Source organism: Carassius auratus, chromosome 36, assembly GCF_003368295.1.
Source record: "Carassius auratus strain Wakin chromosome 36, ASM336829v1, whole genome shotgun sequence".
Lineage (NCBI taxonomy): Eukaryota > Metazoa > Chordata > Actinopteri > Cypriniformes > Cyprinidae > Carassius > Carassius auratus.
Window position 1 is genome coordinate 14833063 of NC_039278.1, and position 18343 is coordinate 14851405.

Genomic DNA, 18343 nt, shown 5'->3' on the forward strand with positions numbered 1-18343 from the left:
ACCCTCTAACCATTAGGCCACGACCCCCCCCCCCCCCCTAAAAAAATATTCCTCACATTCACCCAATCATACACTCATTCACACACCGACTGCGGTGTCAGCCATTCAAGGCGCCATTCAGCTCGTCGGGAGGAGCTGGGGTTAGGTGTCTTTCTCAAGGACACCTCGACACTTGGTCAGATGGAGCCGGGGATCGAACCACCAATCTTCCGGTTTGTAGACAACCTACATGAACCACTGAGCCACTGCCGCCCCTACCACTGAATTCTACCACTGAACTATCATAATAATGAACAGAATAACCTCACTTCCTCACATTATTTAATTTTTAAAGAGATTTTGTGCCAAGTATACTGATCATGCCCCTTCTCTACACAAAGATTTTAGTTCTTTTTTGAGCTGACATCAAACTTGTTTACAGCTTTTGTGTTTCTCTCTAATAGAGACTGGCACAATCTGCCCTAATGTTTTCTCTATTTTACCATGAATAGCTGCTATAAGAGCATCATACTGGTCTAAAGACTTGATCTTAGCTCCTCCATATTCAGTCATTAAATCAGAGCCTGTGTCTTTTGAACAAACAAACAACAAAAAAAAATCATTTTTATTACTTTATATATGCTTGCGTTTTTATGTTTTCAAATTCTTATGATTATTATTTTTCTGTAATGATTTTTGTTTTACAATACAAAGAAGGGGTTCATAATGTATTGGCACGATATTAGTAAAGTATCGGCTGTTTGGTTTTTATGAGCCAATTCTGAATATTTAATTTATTCTGCATATATTAAGATTATTGTATCATCATTTCATACAAATGTAAAAGGATAACAATAGATAATGGCAAAAACTTTTGAAGTGCACGTTTCCAACCACATATCAGAGTTTTTAGTGTTTATCGTTTTAACACTAGCATTGATTTCTATCATTTATTTATTGGTAGTAGTTGTATATCATTGGACATTTTATATATATATATATATATATATATATATATATATATATATATATATATATATATATATATATATATATATATATATATATATATATATTAAATTAACCTGCTGTATTACAATGAAAGCTGTGATACTACTGCACAATGAAGTTTCTCTTTGTTTTCTTTACTTCCTGGCTAACCTGGCTTTATGTCTGTACCCCTCTCCTACACTCTTTCCTCAGACTCGAGACTCTTCGTCGTCGTTGTCGTCGTTGTTGTTGTTGTTTATTTATTTATTTATTTTTTAAAAGGGATCCCAAACCCCTCTCACTGACATGACAAATAGGGCATCAACTGAACAGTTTGTTTGATCAATTGCTTTTTGGCTCACCGGGCTATCGTCGATAGAGCTGATCGATTCCTAAATAATGGTGGCCAATGAGCGAAGTGAAAGTTTGGAGTGCAGGCAGTTAAGCTGATCCATCTTTTTGGGGTGCGATCGTTTGCAGCAATGCAAAACGTAATCACCCAGTCAATTCTCCACAATTCTCAGTCATGCTGACTCTTAGCCTTGAATTATCCAGAGGCTGGCATGCACGCAGTGTGAATTAGAGCACACATACTTGTTCAATAAATCCCTCACCCCCCACTCCCCACCCCCGCCCACTCTTGTAGCTGTTTGCCAGTCAGGATGAATGGTGTGAATACACCAGAGTAATGTATCGTACTTGTTTTCTCTGAATGTTTGATGTGGAGGTGTTTTGAGCGAGGAAAGGGTTATGGTCTTATTAATCTTTTATATTTACTTACCTGCCTGAGTAAATCTGGAAGGACAGGTACTGTAGGTCTCTGTTGTACACAAATGTAACCTTACAGCAAATAGGATCTTTTATTTTTATTTTGTTATTCTGATATTGCCAGTTTATTGGTATGAGTTTATTGCAGGCATGATTCCTCTGAAGTTACATAGGGTTTAAGGACTTTCCTCAATGATGCAACTGGTTCTGGATTCTTACAGTGATCAGACCTGGAAACTTTCTTTTTACTTACCCTGAATCTTCACCACTACATCATGACATCACCCAGAAGTGCACTGCTACTGGGCCAGCAGGATTCAAACTTGTTTTTAGAAGCATAAATAGATTTATGGTCCGTATGTTAGCACAGAAGCTTAAATATTAGCATAAATTCACTCCTGAGTCCCTTTTGTTTTCATTCGTTGTCATCTTGTCCTTTTTTTTGTTAGTTTTTTTCCCTTCTTGTTTTTCTTTCATTTTCTTCTGTCATTTTCTTACAGTGTGGTAAATTTTTATTTTATTTATTTGTTTATTTTTCATCATATTTATTGCAAATCATTAGCTGTTCATGGTTAATTTTAGTATCATGAATTAACAATGAACAATGTGTTTTATAGTTTTTATCATTCTAATTTCATATTAATTTAAAACTACAATTTGCATTAATATGTGTTAATAAAACTTTTGTTCAGTGTTAGTTCATAATACTTACTGCATTAACATCTTAAACTGAACTGTACCTTATTGTGAATTGTTACTCCAATACTTTTCAAAGGTGTGGGGTCAGTACATAAAAAAAAAATAAAAAAAATACAAAAACTTTTATTCAGCAAAAATGCGTGAGGTTGATTAAAAAGTGATAGACATTTGTAATGTTACAAAATATTTTTATTTCTAATAAATTCTGTTCTTTAGAACTCTCTATTTATCCTATAAAACAGTGGTTGCCAACCCACTGATCACAATCGACTGGTAGATCTATATCACTGTTCCAGTAGCTCCTAAAAATAACAGAAAATAAGTATAATAATACATTAAATTTCTCCATTCTTTATACTGTATTTTTTGTACTTATTTTTTTGTTATTCTTGGGAGCTATTGAGACAGTGATAAAGAAAAATGCATCATACCTGAGTCTATAAACAGGACTTCAACAGGCCAGAGTAGCTGAAGTGGAGAAAATAATGTAGCTGGCATAGCAAGCTCACTCTTCACGAAATACAGCAAGAAAATATAAATACTGAATTGGGAGTGAGGGGTTATATGAATGTTTCACTGAGGGGAACTGACTGTCTAAAGAAAAGTTTTTAATAGCAATTGCATTTTGTTCTCCACTTACCTTTATATAAAGTGGCATTTATAAGTGTATCACTTTTTTTAAAGTTCAGTTTGCTTGTTAACAACTAACCAATAAAAAAAAAAAGAATCGGCTATGAAAAATCATGATCGGTGCATCACTAATTAAAATACTAAATGAAAGGTCTCAAACTGGAAGTACAATGTTTTTCTATCAATTTATCATCTATTATCATCTTACTAGCCCAAGTCTTTGAACAGTAGTGTTTGTTTTAAAGTCATTTTAGAAACAAGGACTGAATTAATATGGAGTGTGTATCTGCTGTTTGTATTCATAGTTTGGAGCAGTTCCAGTGGCCTTGCCTTCAACTGCCTCTTCCTTATGTCCCAATGCCCCACCTCTTCCTCCACCTGCTCCTGGAACTCAAGCTCCACCACCCCCTCCACCTCCACCACCTCCACCAGGTTGTGCCTCCATGCCTGGGATGCCTCCACCACCACCTCCTCCTCTGGGGATGGGCGCGCTGATATCCTCCACAATTAAACTCATATTGCCTTTTGGCCTCAAACCCAAGAAGGAATTCAAGCCAGATACTTCCATTAAGCGCCTCAATTGGTCAAAGGTAACATTTTCTGTACCGTTAATAACTTTTCTTTAGTCTTAAACTTCAGTTAAACCCTTACAGGACAGAATCCACCTTTGGTGCTCAAATGTGGTGGCGACAGCAGCATAAAAGGACAGATGTTTGTGAAGTAACCAAAGAAAACTTTTCTGTCAAGTGTCATTACAGCAAATGTTGCTTTGTTGTGAAGCATTAGCCTTTACTGTATGACTGCCTGCTCTGGTTTCTTGGAAGATGTGTCAGTTTATAACATTACGATTAATATTTAATCTTTGTCCTTTTTGCCACCATTATACAGATGTTTTTAAAGAACCCACCATATGCTTCATTTCATCCAAAACCTGTTTGTAATTAGCCATTAGGAAGACACGGAAGCTTTTTTTGAACAGCTGCTTGAGAAACTGCCGCCATACAATATTATGGCTCTTGACCTAAGACTTTTATCACTCATTAACAAGAGTTTTGCAGCTCAGGAAGCCAAAGACAAGACAACTGGTGCACCATGGGAACATGTCAGAGGGGAAGAACGTAGCAGCACATGTTCGCTTAATCAGACACGTGGTTGGACACATGGGTTAATCACTTCCACTAAGAGGCTACTCTTCAGGCTTATGTTCAGTCAGTTACTGAGCGTTTGATTTCTTTGTACATGTCCTCATGGAGCAGATTTGAAGAGTTGTTATTGGCTCAGGTATTTGGCAGGAGTGTGAGGTCTGTTCATTAGCACAGCTGGTCTCATTGATTACCCTTTCGGTCTTTATCTCAACAAGAAGACTCCATTAAACTGATCATCCCACAATGCTCTGCTAGCTATGTTACCTTATAGGGATGTTAATTTACGTTTTTTTTTTTCTAACCCGACAACCAGTGCTTGTTAACTGATTATTAACTATTAACAGACAAGACTATTTTAAACTAGAATTTAATAAAATTAGAAAGCATAATTCTCTGTGACCCATTGAAAACACTAACATTTGTTTCCCGGGGATTCATTTTACATGTGCAAAAAGCAGAAAACGAGAGGAAGGAAAACATAATAAAGTTTGGCTATATATATATATATTACAGTACAGACCGAAAGTTTGAAAAAAAACTTTTAAAAAGTTTTCTTTATTTTCATGACTATGAAAATTGTAGATTCACACTGAAGGCATCAAAACTATGAATTAGCATTTTTTATATTATATATGGAATTATATACATAACAGAAAAAGTGTGCAACAACTGAAAATGTCATATTCTAGGTTTTTCAAAGTAGCCACCTTTTGCTTTGATTACTGCTTTGCACACTCTTGGCATTCTCTTGATGAGCTTCAAGAGGTAGTCACCTGAAATGGTCTTCCAACAGTCTTGAAGGAGTTCCCAGAGAGATGCTTAGCACTTGTTGGCCCTTTTGCCTTCTGTCTGCGGTCTAGCTCACCCCTAAACCATCTCGATTGGGTTCAGGTCCGGTGACTGTGGAGGCCAGGTCACCTGGTGCAGCACCCAATAACTCACCTTCTGAATAGGATGACCAACTTGTTTGATGTGAGCTACGTGAATGAAATGTGTTCCTATCGACATGATCCCTACAAGGTGTTCATTGCTCCCTACTCCCTGAGCAGTTTACTTCACTTTGCGTTCAGGGGGCGTGGCTTTGGACAGCGATTGCAGGCAGGGGTGGGATGTTCGCTTTCAGTGCTATCAGGCTAATGTTAGCATTTTCCAAGATCTCCCATTGCACCTTTAAGCTTTGCTGCCTGTTCATTATCATCATAAAATACAGTCAGTAAAACATATGAAAAAAACAACAACAACACACTGCTCTGTTATCACCATACTGCCATGATGTTAAGCAAAACATTTTGTTTTTATGTGGATTATTGGAACACGAAGTGGTTTATAATAATGTTTGTAAACATTTTGTGTGGATATTATGCCTATATCTGAATGAAATGATAAACTGCGACAGATTAAATCTTAGAACAGCACTAAAACACTGTTTGTAGTCTTTACTTTCTTATGAATGAAACAAAAAATAAAACAGATAGACCTGTATGAGTTTCTTCTGTTGGGCATAAAAGAATATATTTGTGAAACAATCTAGGTAACCAAACAGTTGACTGTAGCCATTGACTTCCATAGTATAGTCCTACTTTTGTTTCTTTACTTTCTTCCTTCTTTCCTTTGGTTACTTTTCATTTCATTTAGTCATTTCATTTTATTGCTTTTTCCCCCTAAATGATGATCACCAGTTTGTGCTCCCTCAGTGCAGTGCTTCATGGGTGTTTTAGGCATGCATGTGTGAGTGCGTGTGTGTGGCCTGTGTGTGGTGCTGTGTGACTGGAGATCTCGGCCCTGTGTTTTCATGTACTGAGATAACGGAGATTGAGCCTCTCCAGGGCTGCATTCAGATGTCACATACACTGACATGTAGGAGAACAAAATAAAGAGCAGCGATAGAACACAGTATGAATATTTGAATAGGTTTCCTCTTTACTTTTTCATAAACCACCTCACTGTTTGGATGCCTCACGTTGCCTAGCAGCTCCAGCATCCTGACCTCCCATGATGTGTCATGATGATGTCAGGCCATGATTATATATATAATATTTTTCTTTGTTTTCTGTTTCTGTGCAGATCTCACCCCAGGAGATGTCCGAGAACTGTTTTTGGGTCATCGCCAAAGAGGACCGTTACGAGAATGAGGATCTGCTGTCCAGGCTCGCCACCACTTTCAGCACACAGAGAGCTGGTAAGTCAATGTTAACGCTTCTGTGTAGTCACTGCATAAATACTGTACTGCAGTAGCATAATCAACATTTCTTAGATGGTCAGCACTTTTGTTTTTTAGAACCTTGGGCCTTTCTAGCCATTGTGAAGTATAAGAAGGACAGATACTACTGCTTCAAAACATAAGAGAAGCTAACCTTGATTTTTTTTCTGTGTAGCACCTGTTGCTCTGCATATCTTTCTGTTAGAAACAGATTGCTGATGCTTTCGCTTCAGTCTGACCTTCAGACTTTGTGGCTCATTTTAGCTCTCATTGTTTAGTTAATGTTTCATAATATCAAACAGCTCTACAAACAGGCTGATTTTGAAGAATGGGACAGCACAAAACTATATTAGAACCTAACTGCAAATAAAGAACTCAATAGATATCATCATAAAGGCCTGTTTAATTTTAAGTTCATCATGTTTTTAGTTTTAAGCATAAGTTTTTATATGTTTTATGTTGGTATTTACATTTTCTTGAGGCATTCAAATGTATTTGAGGAAATTTCTGTCATTGTGTTGTATATGCATTTTTTCTCTCCATCATGCGCTTTTCTGTCCTTTTTTGGGCTGTTGAGGCTGTGTGGAAAGTACAAGCATATAATGAACACTATTCAATTTGAAAAAAATATTTTTTTTGCCCAAGAATCAGCTTTCAAAATATTCTACCTTCATCAGTCCGACTTGTAACTGTCCTTGACTTGACTGTGAGCTTTAGACACTGACTCACAAACTGATGTCAGAAACGATTTGATTTCTGATATTCCCTCTAACACTTCGACAGGACCGTTGCCTGCTGCTGTTACTATTGTGTTTCTGTACCGCTACTCGCAAACAGACACTAAATAAAGGGAAAGGAGTTAGGCACACCAGAAATTGGTTTTGCACCTATAACAAGGTTTTGGATTTAGTCATTTGAACATTAAAACAGCCACAAGATAATTAAGATCCCTCTCCCCCTCTCGCTCTCTAGTCTCTTCCCCTACTGATGATTTATTTACATTTAGCTTGTTGTGAACTGCTCCGGCATGTTGCTTTGCTTGTTTTTTCTTTTCTTTCAATTATTCATATCAGCATTGTCTACCTGTCACTACCTAGCTCTGTATGCAGATATCTCATTCTGTCTTCCGCCTGTCTCAGAACCCACAGGGACGATGTTATGCGACCGAACCTTGAATTATGCACACAGTTCAAGACGTCTAGCTTCAACAGGGCAAATGGTGAAAGTGTTTTACAAGGTTGTCAGATTATTTAAATTATGTGCGTGAGGCAGATATTTTACATGCTGGCAAATCATACTTTAATTATGCGAACAAGCATCATCCTCAACTCCATCAGGTAAACAAAGTTCCTCTTCCTCATTGTGACTTTCCACCTCCACACTTTCTTCTAAGCTCTTTTATCCGTCCATTTTCTTTTCTTTCTTTTGAACTTAAATGAAAAACTTTTTAATGAGTTTCCCTCGAACTCTCAACCGGATGCTTTGGAGGGTTTTTGTTATAAGAGAAGGCTTTGAACTAAGCATGTTTCTTTTTATTCTGTGTAATGTCATTCTAGATCACTTTAACTGAGATGACCAAAGCAGAACAATGTGCCAGAGAGACTCTACAGTACACACAGATAGTAAATATGATAAATCCAGTGTGACTTTACAGTACGACAACTGGTTGTTAAGAAAACAGCTAACCAGTGCCAGCCAGAAAACTGTATGGATAAGAACAAATTTTTATTAGTTTAATATTTTTACATCAACATAATAATAATAATACTTTTATATTTGGAAGGTGGACCCTTATTGGCATATCATTATGTTTTAGTCTTTGGTTTCAGAATGCTTGAAAAAAAAAATCAGCTTTTGAAGGCATTGATTATAATAAGTGTTATTAAGAGATATGCCAAGTGGTTATTAGCTATGTGTTAATTGCAATACGTATGTCCAGTGTCTGCTTTGCACAAGATTGACCTGCTTTGCTTTTACTAACAGCTCCGTCTAGGTTAGAGTTCATAGATGGGTGTTATAGACTGGCTTTGCCTCTCAACCCGAAGCAGGATTTGATCCTGTCAGTCATATGCTCTCCAGTCCTTGAGAAATGAAGACAACCTGTCAGATTCCACTTCACTTTACTTAAGGCCAGAGAACGGCGTGTTCCCTCATGTGGTTACAGAACTCATGACAGCCGGAATCCAGATTTCCTCTGAACAAACCAATCGCACAGCATCTCTGGTCACCCAGGGGCCCATCAGAGTTCTTTCACATCTCACTCGCAGATGGACTCCTCTCCTCTGTCTCCTTTCACTCCTCATCCAGTGTCTTTGGGAGCTGCAGCGAGTGCTTTTGTTTCAGTTTTATTTATTCATTGCTTATCTTTAAGGAGCAGAAGCTAACGTCTTCAATCCTCACGTCAGGATAGCATCCGAAAGGACGGTGTACTACTCACTGCTCTTCATCCCGTTTCTCAAGTTCTTAATTTCCCTTAAGTGCACCGACATCTGGAGCCAAATTAAACATTAACCAGAAGAAACAAGACTTCTACTTAATATAAAATATTTATTTTCATCACTGCTGTTCGCTGTTCTCTGCTGTTGCTGTGCTGGCCATTGTTATTTTACAGTGTGAAATCTGATAAAGTCCTGTATTTTGCCTCATACTCTTCCCGTCAAAGCGGCACATGCAGGAAACAATCACCAGCAGCGACTTAATAGAGCAAGCTTGCCCTGCCTCTGACTTTCATCAGCCCTCTATCACAATGATCCAGGCCTTTGTTGGACCACTGAGTGATTGCTGGAATAGAGCCAACACACAAAAACATGCCCTGCAATCTGCTGGCCTGATACTACCATATGCAGTTTTCACAACTTGCTAAAATGATCCATCAGTCAGAAAGCTCTTTGTCTTTCTCATTGCCTTTGGCAGTTTGAGTACAGGGTGTCCAAGGAACCATAGTAGAAGAGTGCAGGAAGAATCTGTATGAGAAGAAATATTGTGGAAGTTATTATATTTGGTCAATCACTTGACCAACTCCATGTTTTAATAGTTTTATATAATGTTATACAAGTTTTTTTTTTTTTTTGGACAACTTTTTTCTCCTTAAAAGGAACATAGAGTTTGTTCTTTGATATTGATATTTTGATCCATACTTTCATTGAGTTCAGCTAGAATCTGAACACAATTCCACTTTCTAAAAGATTTTTTGGAATAGTTTACACTATTGTTCAAAATGTAGTTCAGTTTTGAAGCACTTTATTCAGCAGCGATCAAAAACATGACTAAGTCTCTTTTTATATATTTATATACTTGTACTAGTTTTCACATAACGTGTAAACATTTTACTAGTTAGACTTTTTCCAAATACTTTATCCAAACTAAAATTCCTGACTAAATGTATAATCAAGTGAAACATTTTCAATAACAATATACTTTACTATACCATTCAAAAGCTTGATGTAAATAATATAAATGTAACAAATAGATACCTGTAACAAATGTAAAAAAAAAAAAACAATGCTTTTCTTTCAATTTATTCCCCCTAAAAATGAATGAATACTTTAATTTAGCTAGGATGTATTAAATTAATTGAAAATTACAATAAAGACGTCTACATTTATACAGCAAAAAAACTATTTTAAAAACTCTTAAAAGTCTTTCAGAACACTGCAAATAAAAAAAAGAAATGTTTCCTGAGCAGCAAATCAGCGTAGGAAAATGGTTTCTGTTTGGATCATGTGGCATTTAAAAATATATTGAAAAATAAATTATTATTTCTTAGCCTATGTTTAATAATGTTTTCTTACTGATTGGGCAGTTTTTTTGACCAGGCATTATAAACCACATGTGGTTGACTCAACTCGACAGGCAAACTGAATTGTTCATGATACTAGTAATTTTTAGAAAATGTTGTCTTTTGAACTATAAGAATTGATTATGAATGCGTTTTAAGCTTCAGTACAGTTAAAAAGGCAATGAGGACAAATGGCTTCTTTTGAAAAAAATTTCTCATTTGAATCCTTATTGGTATATACTACTGCCAAAATCTATACAATAACAGTGTCAATTCAACTGTTCAGAGTTCAAAGATTTCTCAGTCACAGTCAGTTAACAAGTTGGGTAGATACAATTATTCCCAAACACCAGAATAACTATAATAAAATGTAAGAAAGTTTGTCAGACCAAGTCATTAAAAAAGCTAAAGAAATGTATTATATGGTCCTCTTATAGGGCTCTTATTGGCTGAACCTCCTATTGCTTCATTTGTATTAAATGGACACCATGCTATCACCGCTTTGCAGGATTGTAAAGTATTATATTTTAGTATTGTATTGTACCATACTGATGTGTCATACAATAGAAAAGTAAAACATTGATCCTGCACACAAAAAGGAAACAAACCATTTGACGTGAAAATAAATAAATGCAAGATCCAGCGCTATTATTTAGGATGCTGAAAATGCTGTTATTAAAGCAGACAAACAAGCATTTTGGTGAACTTTTTCATTATAAATCTGACACTTCTCGATTTATTTATTCTTTATTCTTTGTTTATCTGAAGTTTCAGTTTTTTTCCCCCCGAAATAATAGAAAGAAGAGAGTGCAAGTGTTTTTAACAATATGATTTTTGCTGCTTTTAATGACTGGTTATTTTCTTGGAATATTGCGAGTTCTGAGGCGAGCGTGTCCCTCTTGTCAGATGACTCTGCTGCCTCCCCATCGACTTGAATGAGTGAGGGAGCAGGTGTGAGTGTGTGAGCTATGTGTGACTTTTTATGTATGTCATCTGTCATGCTTGCTTTGTGTGTGAGGGAGAGTGTGAGTGCAGGTGTTATAGCCTCTATGAGAAGGTAACATCTGCAGGAGCCAAATCTCTCCTCCGCCTACCCCTCCAGATGTGGCTCGTCCTGTGGGAGCAGGTGCCCAGGCGGTGTTGCTGAGCTGAGCGGCTGGTGGGACATCCCAAGGGAGTGCTACTCTGGTGGTGCTATTGTCCTCATAACAACCTACAAAAACTGTCAGATTGTAACCTGAAACAAAACCTCACCAGAAGGTGGAGAATAACATTCAGTGTTGTGTAATATGACCCTTGGTTCACAAGTTGCCAAATTACTGGTGGATGAAATGGTGTGAAATAGATCCAGCTTGTGAGTTAGTATTATTGGTCCAATAACTTCTCCAGGTCGTATGGCATAAACATAATTGAGTTTGTTGAGACTGTAATCTAATCCCCAGTCCTTTGTCATGTTCTTAAAGGTGATTTCTTGTAGGATGGATGCATTTTATTCAGCACATATTTTGTTTTTCTTCTGGGAGGAGTTGTGAAGGTATGTGTGTCTGTGTTATCAAGGCCTTGTTTTGTTGGTTATATAGGTTGTCACATATTAACTGGAAATGTATAAACCTTATTTAGTTGCCTATATACTGTAGGTTGTAACTTTGCTGTAGTTGTTCTGTAAGACAGACTGTTTAAAGATGACTTATAGTTGGTCCACACAGAATTTGCACCCATATAAAAGGTTCATAGAGTTGGAACTCCTCGTTCTTAAAACTCTTCCCATTCCTTGTCCTTGCATTTTTGTTTAAAACATATTTCGGCTAATTTTGTTATGCTTACAGATACCAATAACAGTTCAGTGCTCAATGTTTGCCATATTTAAATAAATTCCACAGAATTTCCTTTAAAAGGAATTAAAGCTTTAGTTGCCATACCCAGAGATGTGTCTTGGGAGTGAGATCCACATTTAAATGTTGTGAATCCCTTAAGTTATTGTTCAGACTGTACAGAATAATGTAGAATAGATATACTTGGCAACGTTTTGGTGTAGCTGAAAAAAATTATGCATGAAAGACAGCAGTTTAACCAATGTAATATTAAAATGTTTTAGGAGTTTGTGTTAAAAGTCTTCAATTAATGTTTTGTTTTAGTATTCTTACTATTTATCAGCAGTTTGATATTGGTGTCCCTGATTACTCTGATTAAATGCCATTGTCACTGCTAGAATATCTAAGTCTGTGTTTACAGAATAGGATTAAGCAATCAGAAGAGAAGCCACAGCTGTATTTAGCTGCAGTGTTTATGTGGACAGAGGTAATGGAAGTAGATAGATACACACTGCAAATATAACAGTAATGGATAAAAGCCTTGATTTTATCACCCTGGTCCCGATACAGATTAAGCCTGCAGTCCTCCATTTCTTCAACCACATACTGTACTTATCCCTTCATTTTACATAAACGTGCTAAAGGGTTATGCTCATCTCCCTGATGTGTCTTAGAATCTGCCCACAAAGTAATTTTCTGTTCAGATATAAAGCTTGGCATGGCTAAGCTGGCATTCACGGCATACTTCACACTTTTGCATTCTTCCGCTGTGTGCAGAATGTGTTACCGTGTGAGGATGAGATAAACATGGAGTTAGCACAGAAAAACACACCTTCGCTTACACTGCTCCCACTCTGGATTCTCAGTGATCACTAAACCCAGACCGAAATGAATGATTGTAACGGGGCGGCTAGGGTAAACAAGAGCTCAAAGATTGTGCAGAGTTTGCATGGCTTTTACTGAGCTCAGGTTCCCCCAGAGATGGCCCTCTCACAACCATCCTGAAAAAGGCTGGGATGAGGAGGAGAGAACCTGCAGGTCTACACACAAATCTACACTGAATGGATTTTTGTAGCCATATGTTCATAGAAAAGGAATATTTCCTGTTTGGTTTTATGACGTCAGGAAATCTGCCAAATTTCACATGGAAAAGCACACACGGTCAAAAACCACTGAGACATTACATGAGAATTTATGTGCGAATTGCAGGTTTGCATGAAAAGAAAAGAGAAAAGAGCCGTTCAAGATCATTCAGGATCAGGAATACACCTCATATAGTGCTCATTTAACACTCCAGAATGATTCCAGAATGACAGTATAGGCATATTTGCTTCCTAATGTGTGTATGTGTGTAGTTAATGTTGTTAGGCACAGAGCTTGCTTCCCAAGATCAGAGAGATGACGCATGTCTGTCTCTTTCATCATCCCTTTATTCTTAGCCTATTTCAGCATCTTTTTTTCATCCGTATTGAGCTATTTTACTGTTCTTTTCCATGAAACCTTTCAATGTTTGAGTGATTCTGGGTTCTTTTTTTCTTTCTTTAAATTCAGATTAGTCGTAACACAATCTCAGTGTAATTAAAACTGAAATTTAATACTATTTCTTTGTGAAAATTGTTTCTACGCCGTTTGTTTATTTCAGTGTTACGTTCAAAAGATTGAGGTCAGTAAGATGTTTGATAAAGACATTTAAAATATTGCAAATGAATTCTGTTGTTTGAACAGTATTTTGAAAAAAAAGTATCAGTTTAATATATTAAGCAGCACAGCAGTTTTCAACATTGATGATATGAAAATCTTCTTGAGCAACAAATCAGCATATAAGAATGATTTCTGAAGGATCATGTGACACTACAAATTGGAGTAATGATTGCTGGAAATTCATTTTTTGCCATCACAGGAATCAATTACTGATTTAAAAAAAAAAAATTAAATAGAAGTTATTTTAAATTGTAATGATACTTTACAACATTACTGCTTTTTCTGTATTTTTGATCAAATGGTGAGCATAAGATATCTTATGTCAACCATTATAAACTCCTCTTATCAACCTCAAACTTTTGAATAGTAATATATAAGCTCAACATGCTGGAAAAGCTTACTGGCTATCATTGTTTTGCTAGTACTAAGTTTTCCCTCTGTTCCTTGATTTCTTTGCAAAACATTACTTGTTATTGGTTTTGCATATTTGCTATTGCATTCACGTGTATACTAGTTAAAACATGAAAGCATAGCTTGCACTTCTTCCTTGTCTTGCTCCTTAAGTCTCTCTTTGCACACCTTTACACTCATGTTGTTGTTAATTTGCATTAATCTCCACATCTCTCTCTCCCTCTCTTCTTCCTTCCTCCTTTCTTTTTGAGACTTGCTGCCTAAGAGTTCAGTTTTAATGCAGTCTGAAGAGACATATGATTGAACATTTTCTTTATATGGACACTCACACACCTGCGTTTCTGTAAGCTTGTAATTACAGGCATTTGGCCCACAAAACTGGTAGAAGACACTTACAGACTCGGTTTATATGCATTTTTAAGGCGAAAGAAAGCTGAATGTCACACTTTCAATTTATATTAATTGAATTGTTGATGCATGCTGCCTACATATGTGAAAACACCTTGTTAACATGCACAAGGGCACCTGTCATTAGTCCTGTAATGTAGTGTTCATTTAGTTTCTTACATATACTCTTGTGTTTTACAGAATATGTAGTGATAATTGCATAGATCTGACACTACTGAGTGCCATTAAATTACACTGTGTGTGTGTGTTATAAAATACAACATAATTGCTTTGGCTCTTTGTGTGAGCTGTCCCACCATTTAATTGTAAATGATGACTGTATTTAAAGAGTCAATTACAGATCACAAATCACTCATACACCTGCTCCAACCTTCCAGACCATCAAACACCTGCCCCAGAACCCCTTCACCTCAGATTAACCAGCACCATCTAAAACCCATGAGGGAGAATCATGACTATAGTGCATGCAGTGACAGAGAGGGTAAAATAGCACAATTAAAGTGTTTGATTAAGAAATGTCATTTACCAGTTGACAAACTCATCATGCACTCATGGTCTCAAAACCAGATGCAGAAAATGCATTATTGTTGTTATTTCTCTTTAAAGGGGGGTGGGGGGTAGGGGTGGAATGCTATTTCATGCATACTGAGTTTTTTACACTGTTAAAGAGTTGGATTCCCATGCTAAACATGGACAAAGTTTCAAAAATTAAGTTGTACGTTTGAAGGAGTATTTCTGTTCCAAAAATACTCCTTCCGGTTTGTCACAAGTTTCGGAAAGTTTTTTTCGAGTATGGCTCTGTGTGACGTTAGATGGAGCGGAATTTCCTTATATGGGTCCTGAGGGCACGTCTGCCGGAAGAGCGCGCGCTCCCGTATAGCAGAGCACGCGCTCCCGTATAGCAGAGCACTGAGAGCACAAAAGACATTCACTGATCAGAGCGAGAGCGTCGCGAAATGTCACAAAAGGAGTGTGTTTTTGGTTGCCAGGGCAAGACAACCCTGCACAGATTACCAAAAGAGAAACAGCATTAAGGGACCAGTGGATGGAGTTTATTTTTACAGAGCATCAACGGAGTTGTGCAAGTGTTTGTTCCCTGCATTTCGAAGATGCTTGTTTTACAAACAAGGCCCAGTTTGACGACGGATTTGCACATCGTTTATTTCTTAAGAATGATGCAATCCCAACGAAAAAGGGTCACGATCGTGTGTTGGAACCGCAGGCGGTGAGTAAAACTGCTTAAAATATCTCTGCCTCCTTGTTAGTGCGTCCGCCTCCCATACATGAGACCCGGTTCGAGCCCCGCTCAGAGCGAGTTGTTGCTGCTGCTGCTCTCATTCAGTTTCAGCCTCGGGATCTGATTCTGGATCATAAATAAACGGCTGAATCTGACTGTTAGCCATGGTTTGTTTTGGGTGTTTTTTTCCTCACGGTAATGTCACAGTTTCCAAAGCTTTCAATGCAAAAGCCTACTGGCGCTCGTGATTCTTTAGCTCCGCCCACACGTCACGCCTCCAGTCGGTCGTGTTTTTCCGGGAAAAATCGGTACAGACTATCTTTCTCTTATGAATATAATAAAACTAAAGACTTTTTGGAGTTATGAAGGATGCAGTACTACTCTATAGGTACTCAAGGATATTGAGTGAAAACGAGCATTTCACCCCCCCTTTAAGTAACAGAAATTTGCATTACTTATAGAAAAACTGCAGTTTAACATTGAATATTGGAAACTCTGATTGTGGTGAGGGAATGCAGTTGGTATAATTAAATGTGAATTTACATATTGTTGTATATGCACAAAGACATTGGCTAGTCTTAACTGTTCATGAGATACAGTACATGACCTGTGGAAACAGCTGCTCTTATGTCTGGTTTTCCAGTGGACTGATCTGTGGCCTCTGCCACAGGGAAGAAGGTCAAAGAGGTTGTGGCCAATGTGTGTGGTGTCCCAGATGATTTTTCTTGCCCATTTTCTCATTCTAGAGGGGCATAAATCCTGGATAGGCGGGCAAGAGTGCACCAGTTATCCTCTTAGCAGTCCTGGCTGTCCATGTAGCCCTCTTTTGTCCAGTTTGGTAGCGGTCATTGATAGGGTTGGGTACTGAAACCTGGTTACCTACGTAACCGGTATGAACCGAACCAAATCAGAACACAGATTTTGGTGCATCATTTCGGTGCCTCTTAAATGTCTGAGCTATCGATTGAAAATTTTTTCCTGGTATTCCGAAATGTATGCAAGAAGCATGGGCGTCGCTAGGCTTTTTTAGCAGGGCTATAGCATTTAGCTCCATTTAGCATTCTTCCATCCGCAGGAGCAGTGCTAGCGGACTCAGACAGAAACAGGCAATGTTCAAACAAGACTTTGTCATAAATACAATTTACAAAAGGTCACGAGGAAGAAATCGGTTACCCATCTACTGTAAAGTTTTCACTCTGTTCACCGCTCATCACACTATAGCTGTTTCCTCCAGCCAAAATCTAGCCCTTAACACACATGAATGCATACTTTATAATTATTTAAATATATTTAATTTAATTATAAATACTTTATACATGCACAACTGTGCAAAAATTTACATATTTTGCTGTAGTGTCAGTAAAAAATATCAGTTTACATTTCCAAACATTCATTTTGCCATTAATTTTTGAATTATTTTTGAATGCACAAGCAGTCTGAAAACAGCAGGTGCTCCACATGGAGATCTGATCTCACCATCATCGAATCTGTCTGTGATTACATGAAGAAACAGATGAAACTGAGACAAACTAAATCCAGAAGAACTGTGGTCCCATCTCCAAGACACTTGAAGAAACCATCCTGCAAATCTACCTGACAAAACAATGTGCAAGTGAACCTGGACAAAATCGGTTTTAAATGCAAAGGCTGGTCACACCAAATATTGATTTTGATTTAGTTAAAAGAAGTTAATTGATAAATAAAATCCATTTATGACAATGTTTTTTTAAGCATCCTTAACAGCATATTTACACAAGTGTCTAAAGCTTCTCAGAGTACTGTAGCTTTGGAGGAAGGTTTCTCAAAATGTCTTGAAGGCGTTGCTACAGTTCTTCTGGATTTAGTTGGTCTCAGTTTCATCTGTTTCTTCATTTAATATCTGACAGATTTGATGATGGTGAGATCAGATCTCCATGTGGAGCACCGGCTGTTGTGTGGTTTTGTATTAAAACAATGACCCAGATCATGAAATACATTTATTAGTCTTAGAGCAAGGGAAGCTTGGAAAATGTATAGCATCCAAGGAGCGTGTGAATGCTATGTATTCATTTTAAATATTTTGTTAAGGTCTTTTTGTAATCCGTAGTTTTTTGTTTTTTTTGTTTTTTGTAGCCTTTATTTATTTATTTTTTTGACTATGTTCACTATGATGGTCTGTAAGTAGTACTGAATCTGCAGCTCTTATGGCAGGTTGAGTTTCTGGTTAAAGGTAATGTATCCTCTGTTGGTCCTATTTGGGCCTTTGAGTGACTGTAGAGTACATGGACTTTTTATGTTTAGGTATTGTTTTTCATTATGTTTATGAACAATATAAATGTATCTATATAAATCTATCTTTCTGTTTGTCTTATGTTTGTTTATTGATGTAGTCTCCCAACGCAGCACCTCTGCTTTTGCCATATAAACTCTAATAGTTTCTAGAAGCTCCTATCACGGTGTTCACTTGCATGGTCTTCTCATACAGCATTATCGGATTTAGTGAGGTGCCAGCTTTTGTTTCATATGGAGGCTGCTTGCGTGTCCATGACTAGTACTGTTTATTTGAGAGAGGAGCATGTGATGAGGGTCTGTAATGATGGACATAAG

At 37.3% G+C, this 18343-nt stretch overlaps 1 protein-coding gene across 5 annotated transcripts in view; it reads left to right on the top strand.

The window, feature by feature from the left end:
- LOC113055384 (protein diaphanous homolog 3) overlaps positions 1 to 18343 on the top strand; it is a 259998-nt gene that overhangs the window by 110149 nt on the left and 131506 nt on the right. For all 5 annotated transcript variants that reach the window (XM_026221660.1, XM_026221657.1, XM_026221663.1 and 2 more), the window contains 2 exons: positions 3372 to 3656; positions 6276 to 6390. In XM_026221660.1, the coding sequence (XP_026077445.1) occupies positions 3372 to 3656; positions 6276 to 6390 (400 nt within the window). The remainder of the gene's footprint in view (positions 1 to 3371; positions 3657 to 6275; positions 6391 to 18343) is intronic.